The 18,394-nt window shown below is 37.3% G+C and overlaps 1 protein-coding gene across 1 annotated transcript in view; it reads left to right on the top strand.

Annotated features, from left to right (window-relative positions):
- The first annotated feature begins 1,941 nt into the window (after nucleotides 1-1,941).
- Nucleotides 1,942-18,394, top strand: part of EZR (ezrin) — a 61,497-nt gene continuing 45,044 nt past the window's right edge. Inside the window, exons 1-2 of the mRNA XM_063443301.1 lie at nucleotides 1,942-2,049; nucleotides 4,024-4,114. Coding sequence (XP_063299371.1) covers nucleotides 4,103-4,114 — 12 coding nt within the window. The 5' untranslated portion in view covers nucleotides 1,942-2,049; nucleotides 4,024-4,102. The remainder of the gene's footprint in view (nucleotides 2,050-4,023; nucleotides 4,115-18,394) is intronic.

Here is an 18,394-nt window from a genome sequence, read left to right as displayed (position 1 = left end):
CGGTTACCGCGGCAACGCTCAGACCTCGCGAGAGGACCCGGCGGAGCTGCTGGCTAGAGCTCCGCCGGTCCTCTCTCCTGCCTCCCTCCCTCCCACACTCCCCAGCCGGCGGCCGCACCTGAGTGTCTCTGGGCCGGTGAGGGAGATCTTTGATCTCCCTACCGGCCCATGGAGACACACAGCAGGGCCGGCGCTCGGGTAGCGCTGGCCCTGCAGGGGCTGGCAGGGGAGATCCTGTGATCTCCCCTGCCGGCCTCGGCCCCACGGTCATCGCGGCCCACCGGGCATTTGCCCGGTGTGCCCGATGGCCAGTCCGGGCCTGCTCAGGGTCCTACTCCCGCAGGGAAGAAGGGGGTTAAACACTCACCTTTCTCCAGCGTCAGGCTTCCTCGGAGCTGGGGACTCTCCTCCCTCTTCTGATGTCATTGGTTGAATGCCCATGCGCGGCAAGAGCCGCACGCACATTCAGCCAGTCCATAGGAAAGCATTCTCAATGCTTTCCTATGGACGCTAGCGTCTTCTCACTGTGAAAATCACAGTGAGAAGCACGGAAGCACCTTTAGCGGCTGTCAATGAGACAGACACTAGAGGCTGGATTAACTTATAGGTAAACATAGCAGTTTCTCTGAAACTGCTATGTTTACAGCAGGCAGGGTTAATCCTATATGGACCTGGCACCCAGACCACTTCATTGAGCTGAAGTGGTCTGGGTGCCTATAGTGGTCCTTTAAGCTTTATGAAGTCTGTGACTAAACAACCACAGAAAGTCTGGGAGGGATTGGGAAGGCAGCTTCTGCAAACTTTGGTATACCCCCAACGAACACAATGCATAATAAAAATGCAAAAAAAAAAAAAAAAAAAAAATTGAATTGGGGGGTCTATCTACTAAACAGTGATTTCTATTTATTTTCTACTATGGAGGTATAGCGTCCCTTTCAGCATTTGTGACATCAAACCTCACCACAACATGCACAATCTCTTGTATTATAGGAATATGAAACATTGGGGGGTATAAAGGGATCCATGCTTCTTTTGTTAAAATGATTTGTTGTTTTTTCGTGACCAGTGTCTCCAGAAGAGAGAAGCTGGGTTTTGTGGCTGCTTGGGGACAGTGATTAATGGATAAATGATATTTTGGATAAATGATAAATTAATATTTGCAAAAACATATGGAGGAGACTGGGCACTTTAAATAAATAAATAAATAAATAAATAAACAACTTCCGCTTGTAATCAAGAAGACTGAAGTAACACTACAGATGATGAAATTGTATGCATTTTTTCTAAAGTCCTTTGGATTTGCTGGTTGAGAAGTGTTTTAATCAGCTGTTATTTAAGTGCTTCCTTATTGCTGTTTCCGTGTTTATTGCTTACTGTATCAACGTATGTTGTCTTTTCAGCAGACAATTAAACATACCACTCAAGCTTTCCCAGCTTTCTATTCCAGCACTGAACAGCTGTACCTGAAACAGAAAGCATCCTGTGCATTGAGTCAGAGAAAATATTTCTTATATAATTAAACAGCTCATTTATAATCGTGACACACGCAAACCCAACAAGCCAACGTTTTTTTTGTAAATGAATAGAAATGTACCCATTTATAACTTTTCTGATGTAAATAAAGGAATTTTATCCAGGGGTTAAATAAATGTATAAATATAAACATGAAAAAAACCGTTCTAGTGTGCTACCCACTTTCTGGTATTCATTGGGTTAAATAAAAAGCAGAGAATAGATTCAGTAGGTTGGCGGTTGCTAGGAAGTAGCATCTTGTTGTTTTGATTGTGGAGAAGCCCCCCTCATCCCATATTGGTAATGTAGCTCTCCTCCACGCACACAGTGATAGAGGCTGGATGAGTCTAGCAGGGAGAGGCAGGTAAGCTTTTCACAACAATTCCCAGCCGAGGGAGTGGCAGGAGGGAGGGAAGGAGGGACCTGTGGGGCTAAATTGGCAAGTCAGCCATATTGCAGCTAGAGGGTAGAAGAAGAGCACCCAGTGAGAGATCACCAAGAATAGCTCTCCCAAACAGTCTGCCTGAGGGTGACAAGGTGAGTGAAGCTCTTTCTTCTCTGTTTCAGAGCTCTGGGTGTAAGTGTGATCCCCCCTTGGAGCAACCCCTGGCACTGTGTGCAGGGAATAAGGACAGTGAGACAACAGGTGTTACAAGGATTAGCTGCTGATTGCTCTGTATATCAGTGCCACCAGCTGCTCGCTGCAATGGGCACAGTTTTTTTCTGCCAGCCTAGCGTGGGGCACTGGAGGTAGTTTATGGCTAAGTTTAATAGTTAGTAAAACTTGTGCACCTGAGTGCCCATTAATGCTGTACCATGCGGGACAGCTGAGATTTGTTTTATCTTGAAAGCATCTCATATAATGAGAAGTAAAATGTAGTATGTCCTCAGTCTCCTAGATTCCGTGTTCTACTTCTAGAATGCCAGAGGGTGATGGCTGCTGTGGGTCTTAGTAGATCACAACCCCTTGTCACCTGGGAATCATGAAGCAGTTTGTGCCTATTCACTAAACTGCGAGATGTGGCGAGTTGACCAAATTAGGGAACTGGGGCCGGAAGTTGGATTCCCGGGTGATGTAGAACTACAGCTCTCATTATCCTACCAGAAGGGGGGTCTGACATGCCTTTTGACTTCCCAGGGTCTAGTTTAAAACTGTCTCCTGCACGATCATTACGGTCGGAATGGTACCATACTACTCACTGTTTAGTCAATATGCCCTGGGTTTTATGTGCAGTACTTTTTTAAAATTATTATACATTATGGTCATTTTTTTGTGTCAGCTCTTGATTATTTTGGACAGGGTGGCGCGTATCTTAGTTTTTTTCAAGTGTTCTACCTGCTGACTTTGATTTGGGATTATGTATGATTTCAGGGCGTGACATTAAGCATTGAAGGCTTCTAGTAGTTCATGTGCCTTATGAGGCATACAGTGGGGAAAATGTTTTTAACCTCTTTATTATTGAACATACATTTATGTAGCGATCAATGAATCCGAGTATTCCCCAAAGTGTCAGAAACTGAATCTATTTACCTGGGGAAACCAGAGGAAAGGCCACTCAGTAAAAACACCAGTGGACGAGGTATGAAAGTTGGAGAACAAGTTATATAAACTCAGACAGGATGAGGTGGGGCTGGAAGCATACAAGGTTTATATGCACCTGTAATATTACCTGGTGTTAAAAAGACATTTATTCCTGTTTACAGTTTCTTCTTACTGCATTGCATGTTATATATATATATGTATACCTGGAGCTAATTACAGCTCTTACAATTCCACTGATTCAGCACACTTTGTGTTGATGGTTATTGGTTTATAAAAAGGGTATGTGTGTATGTCGTTTTTTAATGTCTCCTTTATAAAATCAGAAGTATCCTTTCAATGATTCTTGCTTACTAACAGCAAAAATATTCAGTGTTTTTCGACTAAAGTGATAATTCAAAGTCAATTTTAAATTTAAGGCCAGAATAACCAAACAAAGCATAACTGGCCAGTTTGGCTATTTCCATCTTACCATGGATATTCACTTTATTTATAATTTAATTGAATTCTCACTTTAGTTAATAACCCTATAAGCAACTTCTTACACGCCACTACATGTGGACTGTAACTCCCATTATGCCCAGACAGTAGGTGTTTTAGTCCAAGTCAGCTAATTGACCAGGGATGTAAGTGGATATAGCTGTAAATCCATCCAGCAAGGGCAGTGTTCAGTACTGGCTAATCTGCTCTCTCACACCTTAAATATTAAATATGTTTAGTTTTATGGGTGTGGTGAATCAAGTGACCTTTTTAAAGGTTGCAATTGGACTTTCTTCCACTGGGTGAGGCCTTTTCTTCAGAGTGACTTGGAACTCCTTGCTCATTTGCTGTATGATTCATAAACTTTATAAGTAAACTTTAAAAATATAAAGCTAGAATTTCCAGAAGTCTTTTTTTATTTGAGCCAGCCACTTCTACCTATTAAGATTGTTTAGACTACATTTTTCACCTACACATCATTCATATTTTAGGTTCTGGTGACAAGGCGTAAATCATTGGATTTTATCCAATTTCTTTGTGGGGAAGGAGTGACCAAGTGCAGGACCAAAAATGCCGAAACCAGTAAGTGCAAACTTTTATGACGTAATTATTGAATACTTTAATCATTATTTGGATGATGATTTTAATTGTATAAGATGGTAATAAGATTTTTTTTTTTTATCAAAATGACTAGTGCAGGTATGTCAAGTTGTAACCTGCCTTTGCCTGTTAATTTTCAACAACCATAATCCTCAGCAAACCATTCAACACCCAAGAATGATATAAACATAAAACTTGGATTTAGATATTGTGATTATTTTAGTTTTGTATTAATGATAAAATACAAACTTTACATTTGACAGTCTGTAAGTGAAGCATTCATTGTATTTTTTTTTCTTTTAATGTTTAAATAGATGTTTGCCATCTTGCAGGGCAACAATGATTTACAGATTCAATTTTGTTTTATTTCAGAGCTAGTTTTCATGGTGTTAATGAGAAACCATAACTACTATTCAGTTTGTTTTTGGCACATTTTGTTGCCTACATTTAGTAGCCACAAATATCCCCATTTTAAATACCTTTAGAAAATACCTTTAGAAAACATACAAAACATACAATTCGTTTTTTGTTTTTAGAATTCTGAGGGAAGCAATCACATGTTACATTTACTTAGTCCTTAATTGTATAGCAGCTTTCTGCCTAGAAAATCCTCTTAAGAGGAGGAAAACCAACAAGTAACCAATTGCATGCAAGATAATTATATCCAAGTACAGTTGTTTACAAAGTGTTAATACAAAGATATCTGACATATCGTATTGAATGTTTACGAATAAGACATTATTGAGTGATAGACTCATGAAAAGTGCCTACAGTTGTCAGTTCCCTTATTTTGTTACAGTAAACCCCAAAAGTAATTCTCACTGTTGACCACATTAAAACAAAGTAGAAGTAACAAACCTATATGGAGCGAGTTTTGCTAAAATAAAATAAATAAAATCTAATACTCATTACGTCTTTTCTCAGGTTCCTTGTTTAGCATAATAGCAGATGTACACTACCTGTAGTTATCCCATTTTGAGGAAGTATACACCTCAGCTGCTGATAAACTACAAGGCCCATGATTCCATTGTGATGGTGACTGACTAACCTGTAAATTACAGAGCACTTTTGTCTAATAGACTCTATAGAAACATTATGTTAATTATAGGGGAATCCAATAATGATACAGGAAAACAGATATTTTTTTTATTTGTGTAATTATTTTTACACTTTTATACTGGTATTATTAGGGTTTGAGAAGAACCTGACATTGATAAATGAAACGCCTTATAGCAGAGGATCTTTTTATACACATGTTTGTAGGTGTACATGCTGTTCCTATTATGGATCTCACCCACATGCAATCAGTGCTGAAGCATAACTCAGTTTTGGAACAATGGGTTTAAACAGCAGGCTGAATGTTATCTGGGTTCCAATGCTCATACAATGCACCTGTCATCAAAATAAGAATTATAGTTGCATGCTGACCAATGTGGAATTTATTCTTTGTTAAAGTAACTAAAGGATTTCAAACAATGACAAATTCTGCAATTACATTGTAGTCACAAGACAGATATATCAAAAGTCCTGTTCTAGTACTAGCTCTGAATTAGGGAATGACATAAAAAAATGTGCCAAATTGGCTTGTCTGGGGTCGTACTTTACGCTCTGATATGTTTTAATTCAATACGATCTGTCTAGAACAATGAGGAATGGCTACTTTAGTTTATGCCAGAGTGTAAGTAGCAATGATAAATTCCAAACAATACATTAACACAGCGATTATGTTAATACATGGTTTTCCTTTATGACTGTGATCTCATTCTCGTAATAGCATTTATTGAAATGTGTCTCCAGGCTGAGGCAATATAAAAAATATGCAACAGGTTATTACATTCTCTAGATTTTTTGTTTACAGAGAAAAGAATTTCCAGAGAACAATTCAACTGCTTTGCAAAGCAATAAATAATTAAATCAATTTATTTATCATTCTATCTGTTACTAACATTTACAATTATTGATAAATTCTAAAGGATTATATATATTTTTTAAGGATAATACAGGGATTATAGCTCTATGCCTTCATATTTCACTTATGTCCATATATATATATATATATATATATATATATATATATATATATATATATATATATATATATATTTGACATAACAATCATTTTTAGAATTTATCAAATAAAGGAACTAAAGAGGTTATATTTGCCTGAAAATCATTAGCACCTTGGTCCCTATAAATACTATGAAAACTAATTTAACGCTTCACACAGAGATACTAGATAGATTTACCATCCTTTCAGTCGTTATACACTTTTTCCGAGGTACCTTGTTTGGAACTCAACTCTGGAACATTTAATTTGTGAATATTGATGCTGCATGGCCAGTGAGCTAACACTTTTACTGTGAGTAATTCTGAGTTAACCTGTCTTTCACCTGACAATGTCATATGTGGCACTAGATACCAAATTGACTAAATTCTTTGTTAAACACTATGGCCAGAAGAGAAAATATAGAAACACCACAGAGAAAATATACAAACACCACAGACAAAGTATTACATAACTTTAAACATTATTCCATTCAACCAAACCCATCACAAGCCACAAGTACATTTCTGTACCTTGTGCCAGCAGTGGCTGTGCTCCTCACTGAGAGGACAATTTTGGTCTTTATCATGTTTTTACTTGGCCATAACCTACAAGGTCTTAAACAGTAACAGAACAAAATAACTGGAGTTATTGCTTCCATTACTTATATATTTGAAATTATTTATCAGAATTTTTTGTTGTAGAAAGTAGTGTATAAATGTAAAATGAGAGGAGTCACCAATGTGTCTGCTATTTCCACTAGTTTCCTTGGTTATTGCCCCAATTTTAGAATTTTGGACCACTTTTTAGAAGGAGGCTACTTCTTCCTTTTATCTATCTAAAAATCATATATTTTCCTGACTCCTTACCAACCACTCTCGTAAATTACTGTGTTACATCATCAAGACATAACATTTTATTCTCGGTGGATTTTGCTTTACCCAGAAGTAAAACCTGCTTTTTCTTAGAGATTACCAGCTGCCACATATTATGAAGAAATGGTTCAGTGAGAGGATGTTTACCATGAAATTGGTGCTTTATTTGCACTTGTTAATTTGGCTCAAGCATGTCCCTGGTCACCATCACATGTGTGATATAGAAAAAACAACAGAATTGTTTAAGGTCTATTTAAAAAATTAAACCATTTTCAGAAAATGAGGGTCACAGAAAAGCACCCTTGTTAATATTATAAAAACCTCTTGGAATTTTCTATACCTAGTAGTTTCCCAAATAATAAAAGTTATTATTTTAATTTTGCTTTGAGGAACTGCCATGTTTTAGAATATGTGTTTAAATAAATCATATAAACAGGTTATGCATTTTGTTATTCATTTGTTTATATATGGAATATATTACTAATCATGGCCTCTTATAATTATGCCTGTGTGCTTGTTTAAGCTTATTTTGTTTGTTTTTCAGCATGAGTAGATTTATAAATAAAACCTGAAGTATATACATATAAAAATAAAAAAAAATGTATTTGGTGCAAAAGTAATCATTATCTTTAAAAAAAAAAATAACTGAAGGAGATTAATGAAAAAAAAAAAAAACACTTAGTATAACTAACTGCAACCTAACCTATATATTGCACCAAATGTGCTGGGTACTTGAAGTGTCCTTTTAATTAAAGGTAATTCCTAAGTTGCTTGCTTCAACCTGGATTTCTTTGTATTTTTATTGTTTAATATTAGTTATTTATTATCTTCAATGTGTTTGCAATTGTCCTTTAATATAGTAAAATAAAGTGGCTAAATAAAACTAATTGGTTTTACGCTTAACAGATCTTAACGAGGTTACTGACAAACACTGTTAATGCTTTTTGCTTTAAGTAAAAGGTTGCTTCATACCTTTCCTAATTTTTATATATTTGTTTTTTAATCAATAAGACATATAGTTATTAAGACGTATTTGAAGAGTTCACAAACATTTAGCAGAGCTGCACATACTGAGCAAAGGGTGTTATAGTAATATGTAGTTTATCATACAGAAACAGATCAATAGAACTGGTTCTTAATGCCCAGCCCACAAGCAATTTAGAAGATTAACAATGAATTGTTCTAAATTCACATGTTCTTATTGCCCAATTCTTATAGTGTATGGTATATCGTAGCAGTAACTGTAAGAAAAATGGTGACCCTTTTGAATGTTATTTTATTTGTATATGAAAACAGAGAATATGGTTTGTTTAAATAGTTTTCTTGACAGTTGACATATTTGCATGGGAATAAATATGTCATGGGTGTCCTGTGCCAAGAATGAAACTGTAAGAATGTTGTACATGTTAAATGCATAGAAAGACTGCATTTAAAGATGTCTATCTAGTTGTATGTATGGTTAAATAGGCACTTCCTGCATCAGGTACATTTGTGTGGAGTGTGAACCTATCTACTGAAGGTTTCCAAGCACAAATTTGTGATATTGTTTTTACAAATAGTGTGGATTGAAAGTGTCAGGAGGACCACTCTCCATCTTCTTTACTGTGCTAACAGTTTCTTAGTGCTGCCAAGAAATCTATTTTTATAACGGTCTGAATGTATACAGTTAAGAATATTTAATTTAAAGATGTCCGCTTTAAACATTCTTAAAGTTTATAGCTCAACACAGTGTTTCCAATTCTAATCAAGTACTTGGTTCACCGCATATATCTGTGCAAGAAGTACATTTTGTGGTCTAATGCTAAAAATGTCACCCATAAGGACACCTACACCACATCAACAGCATCAGAAATGGGCGTTGCAAAATAGCTCAGTTAACTGCTTCTGCCTTTCAAACCTCATTGTTGCATGTTGCGTTCCCAGCAGAGTTAAGTCATTCTTCATTGCTAATAGGCTGCTAGAGCCAAACAGGCTCTGGCCTATCAGGAGTCCCAGGGAAACTTCAGATATCTGCTAATTTGAAAAGGTGATAAAGGGCAATCCTCAATTTATGCATTGCAGCACAAAGAGGAAGTGAGCTCAGATCACTTCCTCCCAGCACTTGTGAATGGGAATCCACACAGTAGTACAGCAGCCCGCAGCTGCTGTTGCATCTCCTGTCCTTGAGCTGTACCTGGCCATCCTGGTCCCCAATGGAACCTAGGGAAGCCACCTACACAGCTAGATATACACAGAGCTGCAGAATAACCCTCCCCTCATACAAATAATACTAACAGCCCACACACAAACACAAAATGCAATCCACACAAACTCAACACCACTGACAATCCCCATACATGCACACAACCCCACATGCAGCCTCTCACATGCAATTCCCCAAACTGCCCCACATATACACACCACCAAATGCACAATGTGACATATAAACCAACACACAATTCCATAAGCAGCCCTCATACACAGCCCACTTTCATAGGAACACAATACCACAAACTACTCATGAACATATACAATATAATAGCTCAAATACAACGATATAAGGCAACTGCAGTATAAATAACACAAGCAGAATACTGCAACATGCACACCTCAATTTGAAAAAATAGGACCGGCACGCTACGGGACATGACAATCTTATTTCAGCACAGTGCTGCTAAAAGGTTGCCTACACCTGCCCTAGGGTATAGGGTGTAATTGATACCTAGGGAATTGTAAATTTATCTTTCCTGATAAAATGCGTTTTGGTGATATTATATTCTGATATTATTCTTATTAGTATAATAGAGATGATATTATTGTTTGTGACTTTTTAGCACCCATTGCCTATATCATTGCTAAGCAACTTTTTAGCAGCACTATGCCGAAATAACATTGTGATGTCCCGTAGCGTGTCGGTCCTATTTTTTTAAATTGAGGTGTATGTTGCCATATTCTGCTTGTGTTATTTATAGATATCTGAAGTTTCTCTGGGACTCCTGATAGGCCAGAGCCTGCTTGGCGCTAGCAGCCTTGAGTGCCGTGCAAAGACACCTCGAGTGCCGTGCATGGCACACGTGCCATATGTTGCCTACCTCTGGTCTATATGGTACTTTCTGTTAAGTAGCTGTAAATGTTAGTGAGGGTCCCCAATATTGTTGTCACTTCTTTTAGAGATTGGACAGATTTTTATGTGGCATGTATGTATATGAGTAAACTTTTCAAAATATTTAAATGTCAATTTTGTCTAATAATATTATCTACATTGTGACCTGTTTTTAGACTTTAATACATTCTAGACTAATCACTAGTACCGTGTTTCCCCGAAAATAGGACCTACCCCGAAAATAAGCCCTAGCCGAATTTTCGGGGTGGGCTGCAATATAAGCCCTACCCCGAAAATAAGACCTAGGCATTTTACCTTTGCGGCCCGGCGGGACTTCCTTCTTCTATGAGGAGGGGGAGGAGCGTTGCGGGCCGCGGCATCGCGCAGCGTGATGACGACGTGCGCAGCGCCGTCAGTCTGCCTTCACGGATCTTCAGCGGAAGGATCCATTCTGGGCGGTGAGGCACCCAGTGGTCTTTGAACTGTGAGTAGATACCGGTATTTTATGTCTGGGACTTAATTAATTAAAGGGGGGGGGGTGAATTAATTAAAGGGGGGTGAATTAATTAAAGGGGGGTGAATTAATTAAAGGGGGGTGAATTAATTAAAGGGGGGGTGAATTAATTAAAGGGAGGGTGAATTAATTAAAGGGAGGGTGAATTAATTAAAGGGAGGGTGGATTAATTAAAGGGGGGTGGATTAATTAGAGGGGGGTGTGGATTAATTAGAGGGGGGTGGATTAATTAGAGGGGGGTGGATTAATTAGAGGGGGGTGTGGATTAATTAGAGGAGGTGGATTAATTAGAGGGGGTGGATTTATTAAAGAGGGGGGGTGGATTAATTAAAGGAGGGGGTGGATTAATTAGAGGGGGGTGGATTTATTAAAGGGGGGGTGGATTAATTAGAGGGGGTGGATTAATTAGAGGGGGTGGATTAATTAAAGGGGGGGTGGATTAATTAAAGGGGGGGTTCAATGTACATACCGGTACCGTAAATAAATAAGCCCTACCCTGAAAATAAGCCCTACCCTGAAAATAAGCCCTAATGTGTTTTGTGTGACTAAAATTAATATAAGACCCGGTCTTATTTTCGGAGAAACACGGTACTACTAATATCGCTATCCACATATTTTAAAAGTCAGGCATCCAGTGAGCTCATTTGCCTTTTGTTTCTGCAAGTGGTTACCTCATCTTCCTGAGAAAGGAGAATTCTGCATCTCCCAGTATTGGGATCAGCAGTGATTTGTTTATTAGTGAAAATACTGCATACCTTTTTACTGACACTGGCAGTAGAAACAATAAATTCATATGAATGTAAAATGTTGTCCATGTAGAAACCCCAAATTGGCCAGACTATATGAATTTACACAATGTCACCTAAGGATTCCAGCATACGTCGCTATAATAGTATAAAGACAGTAAATGCGTACTTTAGCATGCCTCCCACTCGTGACCTTGGTTTAGGCATTTTAAAGCTCAAAAAATGTGCTGGGATGAAGTATTGCAGCATGTTGTCATGCTAACATGAGGAATGTTTAAGTAAAATTCAGAATAGTTACTAGTTGAGAAACAGATCTGGATGAGGAAGAGGTGTGTTTATGACTAATATCATTAACATATTGATAAATGCGCCATAGCAACCAACATAATTCCTCTATCAACAGTTTGTAAATATGTGAATTCAAGAGAAGTACAATGTTCAGGTTTATTGACTGAAGGAATGCTGATTCATACACTTAGAAGTGGGAGAGAGAACACTAAATTGATGCAATTGTACCTTGTGTTAATTCATTTTAGTTATTGTTAGTATATGATTCAATGGAAGTTTCAGGACTTGATGGTGTGCATTGTGTTACATTAGCCACACACCCTTGGTACACAAGAAGTTATTTAACTACTAATTTAAGGCCAATGTCCAACTGAGATCATTTGTAGCACAGCCAGAGGTTATCTAGTTACACAAATTAGAACACAGGTAATATGTAACTAAACACATCCACCACTATACTACATTAGACAGTTTTGTTTAAAAAAAAGTGCCCATTTGCTGTCTATTTGTCCATGCAAGCATCTTTTTTTGTAAAAGTGAACAGAACTTTATTTCAGTTTATCTACAGTTTTGATGCAGTTTGTTGCAAACATTTTAAATTTTTTCATCAAATGATCAAATCTGAGCTAAATTTCTTGTCATTGCAATTCCAATTCCACCACAGCTTTAGACACTGGTGATGTAATAAAAATGTCCATTTGTGATATGTTCGGAAGACAGGATAAAGGAGGCTGCATAGCCTTTGCACAGAGCACCTTAAACTAAGCTTTGAAGCTCAACACATAAAAAAGTCAATAAATCTAATGAAATATATATTTTGGTATGTGGCTGGCAAGTTGATAGAAACCATGAAAACTAAAATAGAAAAAGAAACAAACTGCTACAGCAAGGCATTATTTATAAGCATGCTCTTTACAGACATAAGAAACTATTGTTGTAAGATGAATACACACTAAACTAAGTAAAAGTTTACTGATGAGAGGAGAATACGTTGCATTTTATTTTACCAGGTAATGGGACTGCATCACGTTTAGGTCATGTAAACCCATCTATCAGGTCAGTCACAACAACACACTAAATGCCTACTAAGAAGAGGTTAAAAAGACACGTCAAGCAACTTCATCTTAAAGAAATGGTTTTAGCACATATACCTTGTTCCTCCATATCCATATGGCCACTTAGGAGGTGTCTTTCATAAACACACATCTAGTGCCTGTCAAACTGACAGCCACGTGAGGGGTTGCCTCATGGAAGACTTTTAATAATTGAAAGTATGTAGGTTAAGCATCATCAGGCCCAGCATGATGTCACCAGACCCTGTCAATGCCTCAGAAAAAACACATTGCATTCTATACATCAGTAGGTTCCCAATGCATCCCCATAAGAAACATTGGATTGGAGCAGACATGACCCGCATGCATGACCCTGTGTCGAATTTCTGAGACTGTATTGCCGATTGGTAAAAATTATGTTTTTAATTTTTAAAACGAGATGGCCATAAATTAAAAAGTAAGCAACACACTAGCATTAAAATAAATATTTGTATTTTTTATTTCAGAGTGTTGCGTTAAAGTATTTATAGCTCTCATACGGTTTACAGTCCAATATGCCATTACGCTATAAGGAAGTTGTTATTCCATATTGAATATTCACAGCCTGGCATAAATTGCCTGCATACTAAATTCATCAGTGGTTTAATTTGCTTGAAAAGATTAGACTCTGTTGGAGGTTCCACCTCTTGGTCTTCATCTAGGTGTGTTGGCTAATGTTTTTAGATATATATTGTGTAATAATACATGTATAAAGAAGATATGTTTAAAAAAAAAAAATCACGATACGACACGGTGTAATATGTCATGTAATTGTTCACCTGAGGTTGTATTTACCTAATTTTAAGATCTGCTAGGGAACAGATGATTGTAATTTTATCCTGATATGTATTACCATATAATTCAAAGAGGCAGTACTTTATTTTTCCCCTGACTGTACATCTGTACAGTCAAGTGAGTGATATTTTCACTCACAGACCCACCAAGTTGTCTCTTGGAATCTCTCTATTCTGTTAATCTATGCATTAGGGACCAATCTATTATCGTTCTGGACAATATTATTGGGCGATATTCAGCATTATGGCAAATATCTGTATTGCCTCATAATGATACTAATAATGTACGCTATATTCATCTCTTCTCTTCAAGAGAGAGGACCTGCTGGAAACAGAAGATAGCGTGTGCTGGGAACCAGCTGTCCCCTCTACAATGTTAGTGGCATTCGGGGCAAACAGCCCCCCTAACCCAAACCCCTGTAAGTTCCTTAACATTTCAGTGGCCTTTGCCCACCTAGTTTCCTTAAAAAAATTTAACTACAATATGTATTTACTTTACTTGTTTCCAGCACTAATATACCGTCAGTGCAGCCAACCGATCTGCCTCCTTAATCAGCAAGCATGCTATATATTGTTTGGACTTCAGTGTGTCTTTTGGATGCTTTCTTTCGTTTTCCATGAATACCTTTTTGTCGATCACATCTATTTTGATGCTCCCGCGTTTGTGATGTCATCGAGTCAGTCTTGTCATTGCGCAAGCCTTGCAAAGGTTACAGCCATATGGTTTTGGTATATGCAACGCTGTATCTAGCGTGAGGCTGGCAAGGCATTTTCCTTGGGTGGCACTTTCAGGAAGGCGGCCCTCCAATGCCCTGGCAAATGCCTTTTCAGCCTCTTGTCTTGGGGGGCCCAGGAGCTGGCCGGCTGGCCATCTCAGGGCCCCCCGAGGCTGGCATGCACTGAATTCACTCCAGCACTCCCAGAGGTCGAAACTATTGAATAAACTATTATATAATTGATATATGCAATCATATATATTTCTTTTGCAGTTTAAGGGGCCACTCCTCTATTGTTAGGCAGTTCTCATCAAGATTGATTTTTTTTTCTTAGTATAGACACAGGTGTGAAGTTATGTAGCTCTAGAAAAAGGTTTACAGTGTCATTCTCTACACCCATTTCTATAAATGTTTTTTTAGATTGCATAGTACACGGTGTTGCTATAGCAAAGGGTTGGCTATGTGGTGTCATTCTACCTGTTTAAGATCTACTGAACTGATGCAACATTCTTTTAGAGTAGGTGATTCAGCTGACATTCCAGGAAGGAAGAATCTCACACTATAGAGAAACATCCCTCATCCCACAGTTGATGCTATTGGTGCAAAAATGCAGTTTCAATGTGAATCATCAAATTATTAACTGTGCTCTCTATTAATGCATAAATTACATAACACTGTAGTTTTGACTATATGATTCTAAACATAGTCCAAGTTTCCAAACAGGCACATTCAGTGGAATACATTATCTGCAGCCATGTTAGAAATTAAGAGCTAAAGCCACAGATTCCATAATAAAAAATGCGAAAATTCTCCAAGCACCATTATACTATATGGTTTTTCGTGCCCTTGTGGTATAGGTAATGTATTTAATGTATTTATAACATACAGCTTTATCCTCACCATTTGATATATATATATATATATATATATTACCATTTGTAACAATAACAAATGTAAATATTAATAGGAGTGACATATGAATGATGAAGCTCTGTGTAGTCTTGTAATTTAATCATATCTAAGCAGGACATTGTAATTGCATGTGTATGTTTATTACTGATATATTTGCCAGTCAGCACCATAATTGAATGTAGAGGGTTTAATGAAGCATAGTGTTTTATATGTTTGAAGATCAAAACTGAACCCTATTAAGTCCTTCTGTAGTTTCAATGTATGTTTTTATGTTCATTATCTTGCCTGTCAGAATCCTTATTTTGAATGTGGCTTGAGTTTGGAGCCAAAACACGCTGAAGGCAATAGTTGACAATAGTTTGCATGATATATTGGTAAACAATCCCAAATAAAGGTGCGCTGTGTCTTTAAGACCAAAATCTTATAAGTGCCAAAAGTGCAATATGTGATAAAGTGCAAAAATATTTGAAAGTGCACTTAGAATATTAAACAAATTTATACATACATATATGCGTCCTCTCCAATAGTAATGAACATATGAAAGGGAGAGATAAAAAACAATAATAGTGTAAATCTATTTAAAAGCGTATAAATACGGTGTGATAAGAAAATTTTCACTCACAAAGATAGAGCAGTAAAAGCCTGCTCTAGCTGTATCAGCTTCTTCAAATATTTCCTTTAAGGAAAATGACAGCACGGACAAACGATTCTTTTCATGGATATTTAATGCCCAACTTAGCACAGGAGTCATTTTCCTTAAAGGAAATATTTGAAGAAGCTGATACAGCTAGAGCAGGCTTTTACTGCTCTATCTTTGTGAGTGAAAATTTTCTTATCACACCGTATTTATACGCTTTTAAATAGATTTACACTATTATTGTTTTTTATCTCTCCCTTTCATATGTTCATTACTATTGGAGAGGACGCATATATGTATGTATAAATTTGTTTAATATTCTAAGTGCACTTTCAAATATTTTTGCACTTTATCACATATTGCACTTTTGGCACTTATAAGATTTTGGTCTTAAAGACACAGCGCACCTTTATTTGGGATTGTTTATATTGTAAGAGTGTTGTGTTGGAGCTTTACACTTGTTAAGGTGCAGCTTTTTCTATATTCTTTTAATATTGATATTTAAGACTATTTTTACCAGCGCCTATTTTTACTTGTTTTTGGTGTATTTATGATATATTGGTAAGCAATTCGAACACAAGTGGTTTGTAGGTGTTACAGAGATGTCGAGTGAGACAAAAGGTGAATATTTTTGCTTTTTATGCATCCCTGGTGGCAGTGTAAATAGTATAATATTTTACTATGCCATCAAGGACATTTGATTGGTATGGGTAGATGTGGTCTGCATTCAACCATAAATAATACAGCCCTACATCTAAAATTTCTCATTGGTGTCTGTTAAAAGGACTTGTGAAAATCCTGGAGACCAGTCCTGCTATACTGGCTGTCCTTGGTTAATAGAGTATTTATCTTGCTAAAATGCATTAAAATAGAAAAAATAATCTATACTAATAATCTCAAAATTAGTTTTGTTGCTGGCGATATAAAAAAGTAAAAACATATACTTTTTTCAAAAATAAAAAAATACATTATAGCTTCAGGGAAAGTTTAGACAAACCCCACAAAACAGGAATTGTGAATACGTAAAACTAAAATAATAGAATGAAAAATAATCAACACACTTGAAAATAATTAATTGTTTAGGTTTAGTTTAAAATGCTGAGAAGACACATGTTGGGGATATTACACAATTTAGGAGTACTGTGGCAAGTTAAGTAGGACCCTTCTCAAAAGAGCTTACCACCATGAGCCATCTATATAACTGATTTTACATTCCGAATTAAGTCAAATTATTAGTTTGTGTTCTCCAAATGTTGCTGATTCTGTATGACGGTTTCCTGTGCTTTAGTGTAGCCACAATTAGAAACTCTAACACCCAATGTTCCTAAATATTGGTGGGAGATGCTGCTTTGTGTGGACCCCCAGTGGGTGCAGACTGCTCCTTCCAGCCAATGTCAGGTAATGTCAGGCCATGGTAATGCGAGGGAATGCTCTGATATATTAGGAGGAGTAGAGAATTTTGTTCAGCCTTATCGGGGGCCCTGGCAAATAAGGGAAGGGTTTGATCTTCCCACCAGCCAGTTGTGGAGCTTGCTCACTGGGCCAGCACTCGTGTAAGGCTGACTGTTCAGGGGCCAGATATGTTTACTCTAAAAGCCAGGACTCTTCATAGAGCTGGCCGAACTGAGCAATCAAGGAAGAAAGGCTTTTGTCAGAGAGGTGACCAAGCACCTTATGGTCACTCTAGATGAATTCCATGTGTGGAGATGGCATGAACTTGCATAAGGACAACCATCACTGCAACACTCCACCGATCTGGTCTTTAAGGCAGACTGAAGCCATTATTGCAAGACACATGAAAACACTTCTCAGACTGTGAGAAACAAGATTCTCTATTCTAATCAAATGAAGATTGAGGTTGTTTGGGGTTGCTTTATTTAGCAACAAGAACTAGGAGACTAACTGGGGTTAAGAGAAAGCTAAACTCAGCAAAATACAAAGATATCCTTAACAAAAAACCTAGTCCAGAGCACTAAGGACTTCAAAGTGAGCCGAATACTCACCTTCCAACAGGAAAATGAACCTAAGTGCACAGCCAAGAAAGCGCAAGAGTAGCTTAGGGACAGCTCTGTCAATGTCCTTGAATTTCCCGGCCAGAGTCCAGACTATAACCTAATCGTATATCTCTCTGGAGACCTGAAGATGGCTGTTAACTGACAGTGCCCATTCAACCTAACAGAGTACCGAGTTAAAGTTCAGAATATGCCAATGTGATATGAGTATTGAGTGTAGATTGATGTGAAAAACAATATTGAAACAATTGTAGCAGAAGGCGGAAAGCATTAAAAAAAATAGAAAAAAATGGATCTGAATATTTGCCAAATGCACTGTATATATCTTAGATTGTATATGTCTGTATAACAGCATCTAAAGCTAGAATGTTTTTTGTAGTTTTAATTCATTAAAAAAATTGTAGCACTTCATTTTGAACTTGTCCTTCTTGATTGACCCTTTGGATGAACAAGGAAACTTGCAAAACAACCCTCTTTAGAGAACAAAAGGTGTTTACAGCTTTAGAATGATAGACACTGTGTAATCTATGATACATTGTTCACTTACAGAT

Source organism: Pelobates fuscus, chromosome 2 (genome assembly GCF_036172605.1).
Source record: "Pelobates fuscus isolate aPelFus1 chromosome 2, aPelFus1.pri, whole genome shotgun sequence".
Lineage (NCBI taxonomy): Eukaryota > Metazoa > Chordata > Amphibia > Anura > Pelobatidae > Pelobates > Pelobates fuscus.
The sequence above is the reverse complement of the archived record's forward strand: the minus strand, read 5'-3'. Positions and strand labels throughout refer to the sequence as shown.